This window comes from Entelurus aequoreus, linkage group LG17 (assembly GCF_033978785.1).
Source record: "Entelurus aequoreus isolate RoL-2023_Sb linkage group LG17, RoL_Eaeq_v1.1, whole genome shotgun sequence".
Lineage (NCBI taxonomy): Eukaryota > Metazoa > Chordata > Actinopteri > Syngnathiformes > Syngnathidae > Entelurus > Entelurus aequoreus.
This window is the reverse complement of record NC_084747.1, coordinates 48,334,443-48,354,476: the sequence shown is the minus strand read 5'-3', so window position 1 is coordinate 48,354,476 and position 20,034 is coordinate 48,334,443. Positions and strand designations below refer to the sequence as shown.

At 38.9% G+C, this 20,034-nt stretch overlaps 1 protein-coding gene across 1 annotated transcript in view; it reads right to left on the bottom strand.

The window, feature by feature from the left end:
• The window catches only part of unc5ca (unc-5 netrin receptor Ca), a 625,472-nt gene extending 605,638 nt beyond the window's left edge, over window positions 1-19,834 (bottom strand). Inside the window, exons 1-2 of the mRNA XM_062025826.1 lie at window positions 19,786-19,834; window positions 18,517-18,883 (exon numbers count right to left, since the gene is read on the bottom strand). Coding sequence (XP_061881810.1) covers window positions 18,517-18,631 — 115 coding nt within the window. The 5' untranslated portion in view covers window positions 18,632-18,883; window positions 19,786-19,834. The remainder of the gene's footprint in view (window positions 1-18,516; window positions 18,884-19,785) is intronic.
• Window positions 19,835-20,034: the final 200 nt, after the last annotated feature.

Sequence of the window (20,034 nt, the reverse complement as noted above, 5' to 3'; positions counted from 1 at the left end):
CGAACATTTTTCACAGTCCATCATAAAATGTAATGAGTGAACGAGAGAGAGAAACACAAGGCCGCGGGCGAGGAGGAGAGGGGAAGGGTGGCGAGAAAGGTCAGGGGAAAAAAAAAGGCTCTTCGGTAAGTGGAAAGAGGAGATGGAGGAAAAAAAAAAAAAGGACCCGGACCTTAAAGAAGAAGACGAGGTGAGGCAACTGTGCCATCACAGGCAGCGGGAGGCTCGTTTATACAAAAGCAGGCCAGACGCAGTCAAAGACTTCCTTTCATGCACACACACACACACACACACACACACACACACACACACACACACACACACACACACACACACATTCTGGTTATCATTTGGAATGGGGACCAAGTTTTTGATCATCACTTGTGCGGACCACCCTTTCTACAGGTTGTGGAGGCATAAAAAAAATTTGGTAAAATCCTCCCGATTGTTCGATAAGAAAAGAACCGATTCCACGGACTCGAATCCCGTTATCGAGGCCCCCTATAGTAAAGAAAAAGAGTTGGTTCTTTATTTGAATCCCGTCCCACAGGAAATGCCCTGTGGCACGTCCCAGGAAATGACGTAGCTCAGTCATTAGGCGGCAGATACAGAAAGCAGCAACAACAATGGACCGGAAAAAACGCCTCAAGGCATGGCTTCATTTTACAAAAAAATACGACAAAAATCACAATTTTAAAATGTTGGCAATATAACAATGATCGGAATGTTACTTTGATAATTTTGCTCCAAAAAAAGTCACTATTTTACCAGAACAACAAAAAAATGGGCCATATTGCAATAAAAGTCAGAATTTTATATGACAAATGTCACCATTTTGCATTAAAAAAAAGTAATCATTTTACATAAAAAAGTAATAATTTTACGAGAAAATATTGCAATATTACAGAAACAGACAGAATATGTACATTTGAACATTTGTACAATATTATGACAAAAGTTGGAATTTTACTTATTAACAGTCCCAATTTTACAAAAAAAGCTTAGCATTTTGGCAATTTTACAAAAAGAGTCGTAATTTTACTCGACAAAAATCAGAATTTAAAAATGTTGACAATATAACAATGATCGGAATGTTACTTTGATAATGTTGCTAAAAAAAAAGTCACTATTTTACCAGAACAACAGAAAAAGTGGCAATATTGCGATAAAAGTCAGAATTTTATATGAAAAATGTCACCATTTTGCATTAAAAAAAGTAATTATTTTACTTAAAAAAGTAATAATTTTACAAGAAAATGACCACTGCCCAGTTAGCTCATACACGTCTTTAAATCTCTGGATTGATGAAGTAATGTGCTGATCTTGCAGCCTACACCAGTGGTCCCCAACCACCGGGCCGTGGCCCGGTACCGGTCCGTGGATCGATTGGTACTGGGCCGCACAAGAAATAAAAAAAATAAATAAATAAAAATAATACTATTTTAATTTTTTATTTTTTTATTAAATCAACATAAAAAACATAAGATACACTTACAATTAGTGCACCAACCCAAAAAAAACTCCCTCCCCCATTCACACTCATTCACACTCATTAGCACAAAAGGGTTGTTTCTTTCTGTTATTAATATTTCTGGTTCCTACATTATATATCAATATAGATCAATACAGTCTGCAGGGATACAGTCCGTAAGCACACATGATTGTATTTCTTTATGACAAAAAAAAAATACAATAAAAATACCATACCACATTCAGCTAATTTCCCCCCTAATTCTATGCTGTGTCTGTCCCTCATTTTCCCTCCAGGACAAGGACGTGAAATAATTCTTGGAGGAGGCCACACTGATGGACCCCAGAAGGATGTTCCAATAGCAGCAGAAGTGCACTTTTTGGAGAGCTGTATTATTTTCAGTTTTGTGCCCAAGGGACTGAGTTTATTTAACACGATATTATTATTTGTACACCTATAGTGGTCACAGAGACAGGTTGTTTTTGTGTTACTGTATATATTTGTTTTTCTGAAAAATCCCACTTAATATACTTTGGGTAACAACAGTCAATATTTATTTATTTTATTTTATTTTTTTAGGGGGGTAACAACAGTCAATATTTATTTATTTATTTTATTGTATTTTTTTCTTATAAAATACAAGTGAGCTTTAGTTAAACAAAATATTGTGGGTTTTTTTCTCCATATACAACAACCTATCTGGACTCGATAAGAGAATCGATAAGGAATCGGTTCGATAAGAGGATTTGATAATGGGCTCGAACTCGATAATTTCTTATCAAACATCATCCCTAGATCCTCAGAATGATTTTAAAAAGTTTCCCTTTAGGGGACCTGTTTTTTTTTGTCCTCATACCATCAGAGGGCCCCTAAAGGTGACTGTGTAAACAGAGCCATGTCCCCATTAAGTAAGCATTGCCAGAACACACACACACACACACACACACACACACACACATGCACACACACTAGCATGGACGTTCACAGACAAAATGCAGCATTGTTGGATGTAGCAGTCACTTGCTGTGTGTGTGTGTGTGTGTGTGTGTGTGTGCGTGTGTGTGTGTGTGTGCGTCAGTCAGCTTGTCGAGTCCAAGTGGAGTGATCAAAGCCGGTACAAACCACCCAGAGAGATCTCCCCCACTTTCGTCATGCATTCATCCCTCCTTCCACCCTCCTCTCGCCCTCATGCAGAGACGGTAAAGTCAAAAATTAAATGGAGAATTAAAAATGCCAGAGAGCGTTTAAAAAGACGCTGTCGCCGGACCCGGTCTCCCCAAGACAGGTGTGGATTTGGGACCGGAACTTTGTAAGACGGCCTAGGATGCGAGAGGCCACTCTGGTGGCTATGAGCCAGCATAGATATTTTTGGGTGATTTAACCCCCAATTCCAACCCTTGATGAAGGTAATGGGTCCCACTTTTATAGTCTTTGGTATGACTCTGCCGGGGTTTGAACTCACGACCTACCGATCTCAGGTCGGACACTCTAACCACTAGGCCACTGAGCAGGTTGATAAACAATCGCGATTCTTATTCGTAAGTTTGTAAATTGATAAGCAATGTGATTGCTCCCCCTGACGGTTATTTACGATGCCAACCAATTTGCCTGGGAGAAATATACAGAAAGACTCAAAATAATCCACAAATATAAAGTCCAAAATATGCTCGCTCATGCACAAGCAAAGGCACGCACTGACGCTGTGTCATGCAACCCGGCCTCCTGTCAGATGGCGATGATAACCGCCACTTTATTAAATGAAAATGGAAAAACTCAAAATAATCCACAAATTCAAAGTCCAAAGTATGCTCGCCCATGCACAAGCAAAGGCACGCGCTGACGCTGTGTCATGGAATCCGGCCTCCCATAAGATGGCGATGATAATCGCCGCCTTATTAAATGTAAATGGAAAAACTCAAAATAATCCACAAATTCAAAGTCCAAAGTATGCTCGCTCATGCACAAGCAAAGGCACGCACTGACGCTGTGTCATGGAATCCGGCTTCCAGTCAGATGCCGATGATAACCGCCACCTTATTAAAATGAAAATGGAAAAACTCAAAATAATCCACAAATTCAAAATCCAAAGTATGCTCGCCCATGCACAAGCAAAGGCACGCGCTGACGCTGTGTCATGGAATCCGGCTTCCAGTCAGATGGCGATGATAACCACCACCTTATTAAAATGAAAATGGAAAAACTCAAAATAATCCACAAATTCAAAGTCCAAAGTATGCTCGCTCATGCACAAGCAAAGGCACGCGCTGACGCTGTGTCATGGAATCCGGCCTCCCGTCAGATGGCGATGATAACCGCCGCCTTATTTAATGAAAATGGAAAAACTCAAAATAATCCACAAATTCAAAGTCCAAAGTATGCTCGCTCATGCACAAGCAAAGGCACACACTGACGCTGTGTCATGGAACCCGGCCTCCCGTCAGATGGCGATGATAACCGCCGCCTTATTAAATGAAATTGGAAAAACTCAAAATAATCCACAAATTCAAAGTCCAAAGTATGCTCGCTCATGCACAAGCAAAGGCACGCACTGACGCTGTGTCATGGAATCCGGCCTCCCGTCAGATGGCGATGATTACCGCCGCCTTATTAAATGAAAATGGAAAAACTCAAAATAATCCACAAATTCAAAGTCCAAAGTATGCTCGCTCATGCACAAGCAAAGGCACGCACTGACGCTGTGTCATAGAATCCGGCATCCCTTCAGATGGCGATGATAACCGCCGCCTTATTAAAATGAAAATGGAAAAACTCAAAATAATCAACAAAGTAATTGCTACGGGCACGAGCGCTGACACCATGTCATGAAATCCATCCTCCCGCCGGTTATCTGTGATAACCGCCACCTTGAATAGTAAAAACAGAAAGACTCAAAATAATCCAGAAGGTAGTACAGTAGCTGTGCTATATATGTTTAAGGCATTCCAGTTTATGATGATTGTACTGAATAAAGAAAATAAAGAAATGGAAAGGCTCAAAATAATCCACTGAGTCAAAGTTCAGCGTATGCTCTCTCGCTCGTTGCATTATATGGTAATAAACAAAATTTTAAAAAAATAAAAAGTGATCAAAATCAGTGAAAATCCTGTTACGTACTTCAAAAGGGATTCATTTTCATAATAGTAAAAATAATAAAAAATATAAATCAATCAATCGATGTTTACTTATATAGCCCTAAATCACGAGTGTCTCAAAGGGCTGCACAAGCCACAACGACATCCTCGGCTCAGATCCCATATATATATATATATATCAGTGTTTCCCATAAACTGCCAAGATACCTGTGGCGGTGGGGGCGTGGCTATGGGCGTGGTCACCATAAAATCATCGAGTAATTTGCATAATTTACTACAATGATATGATTTTCTCTAAAAAGACTCAAAAAATGTAAACTTACTAATTAATAATAACAGTTTTGTTCCATCCATCCATCCATTTTACAATATAATTACAACACTTTATGTACATATTTATATACAGATTTGAACAATAAGTTATTCACTGAAATATATTTATTAATTGTGGTTCTTACAAGAAATATATCTTATAAAATATAAAAGCTAAAATGTCTCTTAAAGCTCTGCCCCTTTAATTAGTGCATACTAAATAATTCAACTTTAGCCTACTACTACAACCATATTATTTACCAGCAACATAAAGTGAAACAGAGGCAGAGGTGTCCTGCCACAGTCAGTAACAAATAAACAGAAAACAGTAGTGGTCAAATACACATAAGGCAACAAGAGAAGTATCCTACACTTCTCTTTTGTAAAGTAAATCTGAACAGTCTATATGGGCATCTACATCAACTATATGATTTGCCTGAGAAGCTGGACAGAACAAAAAAAAAAAAAATACAAAAAATTGTTTTTTATTTTTATTTTTTTATTTGCGGCGGACGTAATTCTTTCGTGGCCGCCACAAATAAATGAATGTGTGGGAAACACATATATATATATATATTCTATAAACACTATTTGTATTGATCACGAAAAACAATTAATGTGCAAGCTAGGGTGAAAACAGGAGAAAGCGGTATCACGGCATATCATAGCAAGACTCACGTACCATAAAAATTTGCCACCTAGTGGCTGTGAGCAGCATAGCGGGTGTCAGAGATGAATTGCGTGAATAGAAATTAGATTGACGTTGTTCTTTGATGAAAAATTGACTTTTTGCACTCCGAGCGTCGATCAAATGGACACTCATCTCTCAACATTTCTCCCCATTAACAAACTCCGGAGGTCCCTGCTTATGCCAGTCATTGGCCGCTTTAAAGCAACCAATCAAACCGGCCCGTTAGCCTATTTGAATATTGCCCCAGCTGCGTGCGGAGCGCCAAGCTGTGAACCCTGAATGGCTGCAGTGCACCATGGGACAGGATCACGGCATAATGGCTGACAGCGGGAGCGCTCTGGCAGTATCATAATGCCAACTGCACGTGCACGCGCACACACACACACGCACGCGCGCGCACACACACACACACACACACACACACACACACACACACACACACACACACACAATTGTATTTGTTACCTTCATGAGACCTCCGAAAAATGCCTACCTCTTTAGGACCACCCTTTCTAGATATATAAAGATTTGTATTTACAACATTAATAATATATACATACTATGCAAATATAAAAAAGCTTGTTGTGAAAAATGAGTTGGAATTTCACAAGAAGGTCACAATTTCACAAGAAAAACTTTAAATTTCGGCAGTATTATAATAAAAGTTGTCATTTCACTCAACGCAAGTCTACATTTTACAAGAAAAACTGAGCATTTGTACAATATTATGACAAAAGTTGGAATTGTACTCATTAACAGTCGCAATTTTACAAGAAAAGCTTAACATTTTGGCAATTTTTATGAAAAGAGTCCTAATTTTACTAGACAAAAATCAAAATTTTAAAATATTAGCAATATAAAAATGATCGGAATGTTACTTTGATAATTTTGCTAAAAAAAAAGTCACTATTTTACCAGAACAACAAAAAAAAAGTGGCAATATTGCGATAAAAGTCAGAATTTTATATGACAAATGTCACCATTTTGCATTAAAAAAAAAGTAATAGTTTTACATAAAAAAAGTAATCATTTTACGAGAAAATATTGCAATGTTACAGAAACAGACAGAATATGTACATTTGAACATTTGTACAACATTATGACAAAAGTTGGAATTTTACTCATTAACAGTCGCAGTTTTACAAGAAAAGCTTAACATTTTAGCAATTTTATGAAAAGAGTCGTAATTTTACTCGACAAAAATCACAATTTTAAAATGTTAGCAATATAAAAATTATCGGAATGTTACTTTGATAATTTTGCTCAAAAAAAGTCACACTTTTACCAGAACAACAGAAAAATTGGCAATATTGCGATAAAAGTCTGAATTTTATATGACAAATGTCACCATTTTGCATTAAAAAAAAGGAATAATTTTACATAAAAAAAGTAATCATTTTACGAGAAAATATTGCAATGTTACAGAAACAGACAGAATATGTACATTTGAACATTTGTACAATATAATGACAAAAGTTGGAATTTTACTCATTAACAGTCGCAATTTTACAAGAAAAGCTTAACATTTTGGCAATTTTATGAAAAGAGTCCTAATTTTACTCGACAAAAATCTAAATTTGAAAATGTTGGCAATATAACAATGATCGGAATGTTACTTTGATCATTTTGCTCAAAAAAAGTCACTATTTTACCAGAACAACAAAAAAATTGGCAATATTGCGTTAAAAGTCAGAATTTTATATGACAAATGTCACCATTTTGCATTAAAAAAAAGTAATAGTTTTACATAAAAAAAGTAATAATTTTACGAGAAAATATTGCAATATTACAGAAACAGACAGAATATGTACATTTGAACATTTGTACAATATTATGACAAAAGTTGGAATTTTACTCATTAACAGTCGCAATTTTACAAGAAAAGCTTAACATTTTGGCAATTTTATGAAAAGAGTCGTAATTTTACTCGACAAAAATCACAATTTTAAAATTTTGGCAATATAACAATGATCGAAATGTTACGTTGATCATTTTGCTAAAAAAAAAGTGAACATTTTACCAGAACAAAAAAAAAAATGGCAATATTGCGATAAAAGTCAGAATTTTGCATTAAAAAAAAGTAATACTTTAACATAAAAAGGTAACAATTTTACGAGAAAATATTGCAATATTACAGAAACACACAGAATATGAGAAATTGTTCCCAATTTTATAAGAAAAAAGTCATTGTGAGAAAAAGACTGCTTTTAGTTTTGTTTGTAACTGGTTTTTAATCTTCATTATTTTCTTCAAGTTATTACAGTATGTCTCTATATATATATATATATATATATATATATATATATATATATATATATATATATATATATATATATATATATATATATATATATATATATATTTTTTTTTTTTTTTTTTTTTTTTTTAATTTTATTTATTTATTTATTTTTAATTAATTAATTTTGGCCAAAGGGTGCACTTTTCAATTTCTTACACACACTTGTTTTTACATATGTTGGCCAGAGGGGGATCACTTCAAATTTTTACACACACTTGTTATTTCATATGTTGGCCAGAGGAGGAGCACTTCAAATTTTTACACTCACTTGTTATTACATATGTTGGCCAGAGGGGAGCACTTCAAATTTTTACACACACTTGTTATTTCATATGTTGGCCAGAGAGGGAGTACTTTTAAAACCGACAATCCCTCCTTTTTGGGACCACCCTAATTTAGATAGATTTCCCCACCAGGGGTGCAAACGAGATCTCTATTTTTTGTTTTTTGTAATGACAAAGGAGTCACGGACCACAGATGGCCCCCAGTGCCGCACTTTGGGCAACCCAGCTGTGGAAGCTAACTGTTAATGGCCACCATAGTCTTAGTATCGTGGTGCATTTGTTCATCCTATGGTCACATATGAGACGCGGGTTGTCTTACGTCGGAAGTCGTAAAATCAACTGTTCACCTGGCGGGTTTTTTCCGGGGATGAATAGGGAAGTCCTTCTTTTGTTTTATCATATATTGCTGCCTTTGCACCTGTCAATTTTGTATGCACATTAAATCAACAAAACAATCCTGACTTTGGAGCAATGTTCACGGACTCTAGTATTTGGCTGTCTATCAGATGCAATGGTTTTCCGTATTGGGACCATGATTTAGGCCCTAACTTGCTCATATGGAAGGTACTTTTCCTCGTTGATGTCTCAAGAAGGGTAGAAATACAAGAACACACACACACACACACACACACACACAAACAAACAAACAAAACACCACGTGATCTCCACCATAGTGCTGCAACTACGCCAAGTTCACGCACACATAGAAAAACACACACACACACACCCTTACGTACGGACATGTTGTCTGGCACATACGTGCAAACACACACACCCACACGTACACACGCCTAATATCCTAAGCTGACAAATACACACCTACACGCTGACATCCACCCACACTGACGCACAACTTCAACACACTGGTCTTATGCCAAGCGTCACATCCAATGCCAACTCCTTCATTTTGAAGTGAAAAAGCTAAGTGTGTGTGTGTGTGTGTGTGTGTGTGTGTGTGTGTGTGTGTGTGTGTGTGACTTTGAACCAAAAGGCAATGCAATATGAATCATGTCATGTAACCAGAAGCTGGGGAATGACACCGACAGAAACACAACCTCGAACGCCGCCAGTAACCCCGCCCACCCTCCTTCCAGCCTCCCCAGCAGCTGAACGGTGGAACGTGGCTGCGACCATTCAGCACGGAAACAAGGAGACTTTTCACCATTTAGCCCAGGGGTGTCAAACTCATTTTTAAATCGGGGGGCCACACGGAGAAAAAAATCTACTCCCGAGTGGGCCGGACTGGTAAAATCACGGCACGATAACTTAAAAATAAAGACAACATCAGTTTGTGTTCTTTGTTTAAAAATAGAACAAGCACAAATGTACAAATCATAACGGTTGAAATGCGTTGAGAAATGTGGAAGGAGTATTCGACAGAATGAAGGGTGGAAATAGGGCTTTGGAAAACCAGGAATTCTGGAAAATTCTGGATTTTTTTTTAACTTGGAAAAAAGGTAGTTTAAAGGCCTACTGAGATGATTTTTTTTTATTTAAACGGGGATAGCAGATCCATTCTATGTGTCATACTTGATCATTTTGCGATATTGACATATTTTTGCTGAAAGGATTTAGTAGAGAACAACGTCGATAAAGTTCGCAACTTTTGGTCTCTGATAAAAAAAAGCCTTGCCCCTACCGGAAGTAGCGTGGCGTTGTCAGTTGTTCACTCCCTCATATTTTCCTATTGTTTTCAACGCAGCTAGAGCTATTCGGACCGAGAAAGCGACGGTTACCCCATTAATTTGAGCGAGGGTGAAAGATTCGTGGATGAGGAACGTTAGAGTGACGGACTAGAATGCAGTGAAATACATATATTTTTTCGCTCTGACCGTAACTTAGGTACAAGCTGGCTCATTGGATTCCACAGTCTCTCCTTTTTCTATTGTGGATCACGGATTTGTATTTTAAACCACCTCGGATACTATATCCTCTTGAAAATGAGAGTCGAGAACGTGAAATGGACATTCACAGTGACTTTTATCTCCACGACAATACATCGACGAAGCTCTTTAGCAGGAGCTAACGTGATAGCATCTGTCTCAAATGCAGATAGAAACAAAATAAATAAATCCCTGACTGGAAGGATAGACAGAAGATCAACAATACTATTAAACCATGTACATGTAACTACACGGTTAATAGATCTCAGTCTGGCAAAGCTTAACAATGCTGTTGCTAACGACGCTAAGGCTAACTTAGCAACTTAGCAACCGGACCTCACAGAGCTATGCTAAAAATATTAGCGCTCCACCTACGCCAGCCAGCCCTCATCTGCTCTGCTCATCAACACCCGTGCTCACCTGCGTTCCAGCGATCGACGGCGCGACGAAGTACTTCACCCGATCATCCGTGCGGTGGCCGCGGCTTGCATCGGCTAGGCGTCTGCTATCCAAGTAAGTAGTCCTTGTGTTGTGTTGCTACAGCCAGCCGCTAATACACCGATCCCACCTACAACGTTCTTCTTTGCAGTCTCCATTGTTCATTAAACAAATTGCAAAAGATTCAACAACACAGATGTCCAGAATACTGTGGAATTATGAAATGAAAACAGAGCTTTTTTGTATTGTATTCAATGGGGAAGGCATACCTCTGTTCCCCGGGCTACGTCACGCGCATACGTCATCCTCCAAAGGCTTTTTCAACCGGAAGTTTGGCGGGAAATTTAAAATTGCACTTTATAAGTTAACCCGGCCGTATTGGCATGTGTTGCAATGTTAAGATTTCATCATTGATATATAAACTATCAGACTGCGTGGTCGGTAGTAGTGGCTTTCAGTAGGCCTTTAAATTTCCAGGATGGTGGAATGTGTTGAAGGTGCTGTTGTACGAATAAGTTGAAAAATGCGGAAATGGTGGAAGTTTGAACGGGAAAAATGTCCCGGAAAACCTGAAATTCTGGGAAATCTGGGAAAGCCCGCGATTCCCGAATAGGCTAAACAGTTTGAAGTTGGAACGGTTTGAATCGGGAGAAAAATGTGGACTGTAGAGCGCGCCAACAGCTGGAGAAAAAGAAGAAAAACCTGCTTTGGAGCATTCACACAATAAAATGGTAGAAGAAAAATCCAGAAAACTATCTGATCTATTCTGATCGCTTTAATTGAGTCACCGGGAAACTTTAATTGAGATGAGGATAAAAGGACCATAATGCCACTCTGTATTAACTATCAACAATCAAAATGAACATTGTGTGTCTCCATATAAGTGGAAGAGAAGAAGGGTGTCATATATGGCTAGGGGCGATATGGATAATAATCATCACAATATATGTTTTTTATATTGGTCGATATTGATAATTATTGATATTTTTTATGACTTGTGGAAAATATGGACCAGGAGAAATGTGTTTGCATATGTTTAAAAAAAAAAATTGCCAAATGTAACCTTCCTCTGATTATAATCCCCTCAGCTATCAAGGCAGAAAGGAAAGGAAATGTCAACACAACCATGGGAGAAAAAAAAACAGTCAATGTGAACAAAATTGTAAAATCACAATACGCACTCAACAATAACCTCTTTAAAAAAAAATTGCAAAAAAATAAAAAATAAAAATAAAAAAAGGAATATGTAAGAAATGCTTAATAAAGTGTAACAAAAAGGTGCAAACTTTGAAAATGTTGACATAGAGAAACCTGAGAATAACTACTTTTTTCAGGTTTACTACATTTAGTTTGGTCTGTTATTTTTTTTTTAGTATGGAAATGTATTTATGCTATGCAGTAATTATTAGAGATGTCCGATAATGGCTTTTTTTTGCCGATATCCGATATTCCAATATTGTCCAACTCTTAATTACAGATTCCGATATCAACCGATACCGATATATACAGTCGTGGAATTAACACATTATTATGCCTAATTTTGTTGTGATGCCCCGCTGGATGCATTAAGCAATGTAACATGTGTATATTGTAGCGTCCCGGAAGAGTTAGTGCTGCAAGGGGTTCTGGGTATTTGTACTGTTGTGTTTATGTTGTGTTACGGTGCGGATGTTCTCCCGAAATGTGTTTGTCATTCTTGTTTGGTGTGGGTTCACAGTGTGGCGCATATTTGTAACAGTGTTAAAGTTGTTTATACGGATACCCTCAGTGTGACCTGTATGGCTGTTGACCAAGTATGCATTGCATTCACTTATGTGTGTGTAAAATCCGCATATATTATGTGACTGGGCCGGCACGCTGTTTGTATGGAGGAAAAGCGGACGTGACGACAGGTTGTAGAGGACATTAAAGGCAGTGCCTTTAAGGTACGCCCCCAATAATGTTGTCCGGGTGGAAATCGGGAGAATGGTTGCCCCGGGAGATTTTCGAGAGGGGCACTGAAATTCGGGAGTCTCCCGGGAAAATCGGGAGGTTGAAACCGATACCGATAATTTCCGATATTACATTTTAAAGCATTTATCGGCCGATAATATCGGAAGGCCGATATTATCGGACATCTCTAGTAATTATTATTTAAATATCACTTGGTTTCCAGCAATGAAAGTCAATGTGTTAAACCACACCAAAAGGCAATAATAACAATAAAACTGCAATAACAATCCTGCAGTCAACAAACACATGCATGTTAGTCCCATGTTGTCCCTTTAAAATAATGTTCAAATATCACTTCCAGGGGCAAAACTGTGCCCATCGTGAACCATTTCACCATTGCTGTCCATCAAGTGAACAAAAATAAGTTAACTACTGCAAACAAACAATCGACAACGCCCGATTTCCGTGTGTCTCAAGTTGTGTGTGACTGCAGTTATCCCCCCAAAATGACACAACTTTTGAACGAACAAAACAGAAATGCATACTTGACTTTGTGGCGCCATGTTGTGCTCGTCTTAAAACATGAAAAGGCAACACAAACAACCCCCGTGTGCCCCCTGTAGAACCCCTGACTGACAGCAGTGAGATACAACGACAAAAAAAACCTCATGAAAGAAAACAAGAGTTTATAGAAGATAACGTGTACACAGGCACCCCACTGTGTGAACTTTGTCGTTCAGTCCCAAAGTCAGACTTGTTTACACTTCGAGCCTGATCTATTAAGATCCAAATACCATGCACTCAACGGCTTGAGTACTAGATCTGGGTGTAGTATGGACAAATGGGGCCAATTATTTTCAATGGTCTTATTGTATTATCAGTGTCAGAGCTTGGTCCGCATTGCCGGCAGTAAGTCGGACCCGTTTCCAGTGAGGGTTGGACTCCCTTTGTCACCGATTCTGTTTGTAACTTTTATGGACAGAATTTCTAGGCGCAGTCAGGGCGTTGAGGGGATCTGGTTTGGTTGGCTGCAGGATTATGGTCTCTGCTTTTTGCAGATGATGTGGTCCTGATGGCTTCATCTGGCCAGGGTCTTCAACTCTCACTGGATCGGTTCGCAGCCGAGTGTGAAGCGACTGGGATGGGAATCGGCACCTCCAAGTCCGAGTCCGTGGTTCTCGCCCGGAAAAAGTGTGGAGTGCCATTTACGGGTTGGGGAGGAGATCTTGCCCCAAGTGGAGGAGTTCAAGTACCTCGGAGTCTTGTTCACGAGTGAGGGAAGAGTGGATTGTGAGATCGACAGGCGGATCGGTGCGGCGTCTTCAGTAATGCGGACGCTGTATCGATCCGTTGTGGTGAAGAAGGAGCTGAGCCGGAAGGCAAAGCTCTCACTTTACCGGTCGATCTACGTTCCCATCCTCACCTATGGTCATGAGCTTTGGGTTATGACCGAAAAGACAAGATCAAGGGTACAAGCGGCCGAAATGAGCTTCCTCCGCCGGGTGGCGGGGCTCTCCCTTAGAGATAGGGTGAGAAACTCTGTCATCTGGGAGCATACTTGCCAACACTCCCGAATTTTCCGGGAGACTCCCGAATTTCAGTGCCTATCCCGAAAATCTCCCGGGTCAACCATTCTCCCGATTTTCTCCTGATTTCCAGCCGGACAACAGGCATGCTCCCTCCAGGTCAATGCGGACCTGGGTGAGGACAGCCTGTCGTCACGTCCGCTTTTTCTCCATATAAACAGCGTGCCGGCCCAGTCACGTCACCACGTCTACCTCAACCCCCCCCCCCCCCTTTCAATCTCCCGAATTCGGAGGTCTCAAGGTTGGCAAGTATGTCCGGGAGGAGCTCAAACTAAAGCCGCTGCTCCTCCACATCGAGAGGAGCCAGATGAAGTGGTTCGGGCATCTGGTCAGGATGCCACCCGAACGCCTCCCTAGGGAGGTGTTTCGGGCACGTCCAACCGGTAGAAGGCCACGGGGAAGACCCAGGACACTTTGGGAAGACTATGTCTCCCGGCTGGCCTGGGAACGCCTCGGGATCCCCCCGGGAGGAGCTGGACCAAGTGGCTGGGGAGAGGGAAGTCTGGGCTTCCCTGCTTAGGCTGCTGCCCTCGCGACCCAACCTCGGTCGCAAATTAGCCTGTGGCTCGAAGTTTTATGTACTTCGACATCGTTAACCTGTGGGTAGCAACGTTTAATTGTACGGTCCCTGTCAAATAAATACATGAACGAATGAATGCAAACTATAAAATTGTGCGTACGATTAGAGGGCGCGTTGTGTGTGATCTACTAAGACTGGGCCATCACCACACCACAGTGCGTTCATGCATCTGGAATGATCCAAACACAAGACAATGCATGTTGCAAGATGTTTATATCGGCGATATATTATAATATTACATTTTCCTAAATGAAACATGAATAGAATTTGCTTTAATCAGTCCCTTACGTCATCCAGCAGCTATAAAATCATAAAATAATATCGCTGAATAGTACACATTTGTAATATATTTTATTTACAAATACGTATGTCGACACACAAACATAAGACGGCGGTGTCTTCCTTTCAACGTTTGTCTTTGCAGCACGAGCTCCGCTTTTCCCACAGCCGCGTGCATAAGAATTTCAGACGCGCTAAATGAAGACGCAAAACAATTTCAGCCTTGATAAATCCAGGGTTTCCCGCAGCTCTTTGTTGTTAAGGCCAAGGCTAAAATTAGCTTTTAGCGTAACGTTAGCTCACTGTCCGGTGTGTGTGTGTTACGGACAGCAAAGCCCCGTCTGTCTGAGAGAAAGACAAGCATTATTGACCTACAGTTAACAACTAAGTTATTTCACTTTACCTTTTTCTTTGTTGATTGAGCTGTGTTGAAGCGGCAAAAAAGGACATTATGTTCAATGAAGAGTCTCTGTCTCTGATAGTTGATATAATAATGTAACTGCATCATAAAGCCTACATGAACTCCATGGTGTTCAGGGATGAACAGTCTCTCCTATTGCTATTGTACTATTTTTTCAGCTATAGTGGGGGAAACACTGAAATCACATTGTGCATGTTAAATAGTTAGAGCCCGAGCGGCGGAACAAGCACCCTAAGGACCCTATTGAAATTGCTGGCTTTTAAAATTATCATTATTATTATTATTCTCCGAGTTGTGACGCCCTTTTGAGGCCCTTAACATGCGCGAAAATCGTCAAATTTTGCAGAAGCCTCAAGTGTGGCGAAAATTTTTATATTTTGGGTTCCCCGAAAATGACATTTCAAAATTGGCTTTATATCACCACCTTTTAAAATGAGTAAAAATTAGCCCCTCCCACTTTAGAGACACCATACTCTGTGCACAGGTTTAGTAGATCAGGCCTTTGTGTATCTTAAAGTGTATCATACAGTATTGATCAGGAAACACATTGATGGACAAATATCTCCAATCATTGACCACTCTCAACATCAATAACCTCCACCACCACTCAGTGTAAACCAATGCATACTTTTACAAACAGTACTTTAATCACGTCAATGGTACTTTTACATACAGTACTTTGATCATGTCAATAGTACTTTTACATGGAATGTGATACCCTGATTTTGTCAATATCAATTTTATATACAGTACTTTATCATACACTACAGTACTTTGGTCATATAGATAGTACTTTTACATACAGTACAATACTTTGGTCTTTACATATAGCCAATAGTACTTTTACTTCAAGTACTTTGGTCACGCCAACATTACTTTGACTTTAGGTACTTTGGTCATGTCAACGGTACTTGTATATAGAATACAATACTTTGGTCATGCCAATAGTACTTTTGCTTTAAGTACTTTGGCCATGTCAATGGTACTTTTATATAGCGTACAATACTTTGGTCTAGCCAATAGTACTTTTGTTTTAAGTATTTTGGCCATGTCAATTGTACTTTTGTATAGAGTACAATACTTTGGTCATACCAATAGTACTTTTGCTTTAAGTACTTTGGTCATGTCAATGGTACTTTTATATAGAGTACATTACTTTGGTCATGCCAATAGTATGTTTGCTTTAAGTACTTTGGCCATGTCAATGGTATTTTTATATAGTGTACAATACTTTGGTCATGCCAATAATATGTTTGCTTTAAGTACTTTGGCCATGTCAATGGTATTTTTATATAGTGTACAATACTATGGCCATGCCAATAATATGTTTGCTTTAAGTACTTTGTCCATGTCAATGGTACTTTTATATAGAGTACAATACTTTGGTCATACCAATAGTACTTTTACTTTAAGTACTTTGGCCATGTGACTGGTACTTTTATATAGAGTACAATATTTTGGTCATGCCAATACATTTGCTTTAAGTACTTTGGTCATGTCAATGGTACTTTTATATGGAGTACAGTACTTTGGTCATTCCAATAGTACTTTTGCTTTAAGTACTTTGTTCATGCTAATAGTACTTTTACCTTAAGTATTTTGGTCATGTCAACTGTATTTTTATATAGAGTACAATACTTTGGTCATGCCAATAGTACTTTCACCTTAAATACTTTGGCCAAGTCAACGGTACTTTTATATAGAGTACAATACTTTGGTCATGCCAATAGTACTTTTACCTTAAGTACTTTGTTCATGCCAACAGTACTTTTGCTTTAAGTACTTTGTTCATGCCAATAGTACTTTTACCTTAAATACTTTGGTCATGCCAATAGTACTTTTGCTTTAAGTACTTTGGTCATGCCAATAGTACTTTTACCTTAAATACTTTGGCCATGTCAATGGTACTTTTATATACAGTACAATACTTTGGTCAGGCCAATAATATGTTTGCTTTAAGTACTTTGGCTATGTCAATGGTACTTTTATATAGAGTACAATACTTTGGTCATGCCAATAGTACTTTTGCTTTAAGTACTTTGTTCATGCCAATAGTACTTTTACCTTAAGTATTTTGGTCATGTCAACTGTATTTTTATATAGAGTACAATACTTTGGTCATGCCAATGGTATTTTTACCTTAAATACTTTGGCCATGTCAACGGTACTTTTATATAGAGTACAATACTTTGGTCATGCCAATAGTACTTTTACCTTAAGTACTTTGGTCATGTCAACTGTATTTTTATATAGAGTACAATACTTTGGTCATGCCAACAGTACTTTTGCTTTAAGTACTTTGTTCATGCCAATAGTACTTTTACCTTAAATACTTTGGTCATGCCAATAGTACTTTTGCTTTAAGTACTTTGGTCATGCCAATAGTACTTTTACCTTAAATACGTTGGCCATGTCAATGGTACTTTTATATACAGTACAATACTTTGGTCAGGCCAATAATATGTTTGCTTTAAGTACTTTGGCTATGTCAATGGTACTTTTATATAGAGTACAATACTTTGGTCATGCCAATAGTACTTTTGCTTTAAGTACTTTGTTCATGCCAATAGTACTTTTACCTTAAGTATTTTGGTCATGTCAACTGTATTTTTATATAGAGTACAATACTTTGGTCATGCCAATGGTATTTTTACCTTAAATACTTTGGCCATGTCAACGGTACTTTTATATACAGTGCAATACTTTGGTCATGCCAATAATACTTACTGGCCATGTCAATTGTACTTTACATAATGGTATTTTTTTTACATGCAGCACTTCATGTCAATAGTACTTCACCTCGCAGCCTACAATGGGCCCTATGGTTAAGAAACACAGGTCTATCTGTATGGGTCTGCGGCGTACTCTTAAGATTCAATAAAAAAAAAAAGGTGCAACATTAAAGGGAAAAGGCTGACATTGGATTGGATTTTTTTTTTTTCAAAATGAAAAATAAAATGTTTTGATTGCAAAAAAAAAGTTTGTGCAAACCAAGTCAAGTCCACAGCAAAAAAAAAAAAAAGACACAAATTCACCCTAAATACTCTGCAAGCATTCCCTGTATTACTTCAAATGTACTTCAAGCCTTCAAAATGAGTTTTTTGCAAATAATAAAAGTGATTCCTCCTCATCATTCGCACAATTAGCACACGCTTGAAATTTTTTTTTTTAAAAATAAAAAAAATTGGGAGACACGCGTGTTCTCCTTTCCACGCATCTTCCACGCACACATGCAAAAAAAAACTCACCCTGTCCGAGTCCTGCGTGCACCCCGCAGCCCAGCAGCAGCAGCAGCCGCAAGACGAGGACGCCGCCCGGCGACCCGAGTCCGGCACCGCCGCGTCTCTGCGCACTTCTCCCCATGTCAAACACCCACGAAACTCCTCAGTCCACGGCAGGGGAAAGCGGGGGTAAATAATACCAACCCAAAAAAAAAAAAAAAAAAGGTTTAATCACGGCTCGGGGGTGGGGGGGTGGTTGGTAAGCGAAAAACACCCAAAAGTGCAAAAATATCAACAGGATGCGAAGCCTTCCTCCGGTCAGGTCCAAATAGGCGCAGGTTGGAGTGAATGGCGCGACTGTGCGCCCGCGTCACTGCCTGACTGAAAGTGCACGCTGCGTGGGGAGAGAGAGAGAGGGAGGGAGAGAGAGAGAGAGAGGGGGTAAGAGAGAGATGCCGCCTCCCTCTGCATGCGTGAAATACATCTATATCTGCATTAAGTCTACTTACTTTAAATCATTTAAAAACATATAAAATAGCATGCCTGATAAGGTTACCTCCTTAAGGTCGTGCATCTAATTAAAGTGATAATGACGCCTTCTATGTGTACATTTAGGCGTGTAAATGCAGGTTAAAGAGGTAAATGCTGTTTATTATTGGTATTATTGTGGTTATTGCAGTATATGTGTGTGCAAGTGTGGCGGGAGCTTCTCCACGCCGCCTGACGACTGCCCCCTAACGGCCGGCAGCTGTAGTGGCGCAAATGCAGTATATATATATATATATATATTTATATATATATGTATACCACCTAATGTGGTTTAGAGATTACGTAACGAGCCAACATTTTCAGCAACAAAAAAACAAAAACAAAAAGTAACACTTTAGTATGGGGGACATATTCACCATGAATTAGTTTCTTCTTAACAACACTTTAGTATGGGGAACATATTCTAAGTAACAAAGACTTAATTTAGAGTTTTTTGGACACTAGGGCAGGGATCGGCAACCCAAAATGTTGAAAGAGCCATATTGGACCAAAAATACAAAAACAAATCTGTCTGGAGCCGCAACAAATTAGAAGCCATATTACATACAGATAGTGTGTCATGATATATACATTGAATTGAGAAGACTTAAAGGACACTAAATGAGCTCAAATATAGCTACAAATGAGGCATAATTCCCCAAATGTACATATAGCTAGCATGTTAGCATCGATTAGCTTGCAGTCATGCAGTGACCAAATATGTTTGATTAGCACTCCACACAAGTCAATAACACCGACAAAACTCACCTTTGTGTATTCACGCACAACGTTAAAAGTTTGGTGGACAAAATGAGACAGAAAAAGAAGTGGCATAAAACACGTCCTAGGAAGTCGGAGAAAGTTATACATTGTAAACAAACTAAGGTGAGTTCAAGGACCGCCAAAATGAGTAGGACAAAACGGCGCTCGCCAAATACTCGAATCAGTGAAGCATGTTTAATACAAACAGTGTGCTTTATAACAATTAAGGAGGTTTGTGTCATGTTTGTCCTCCTA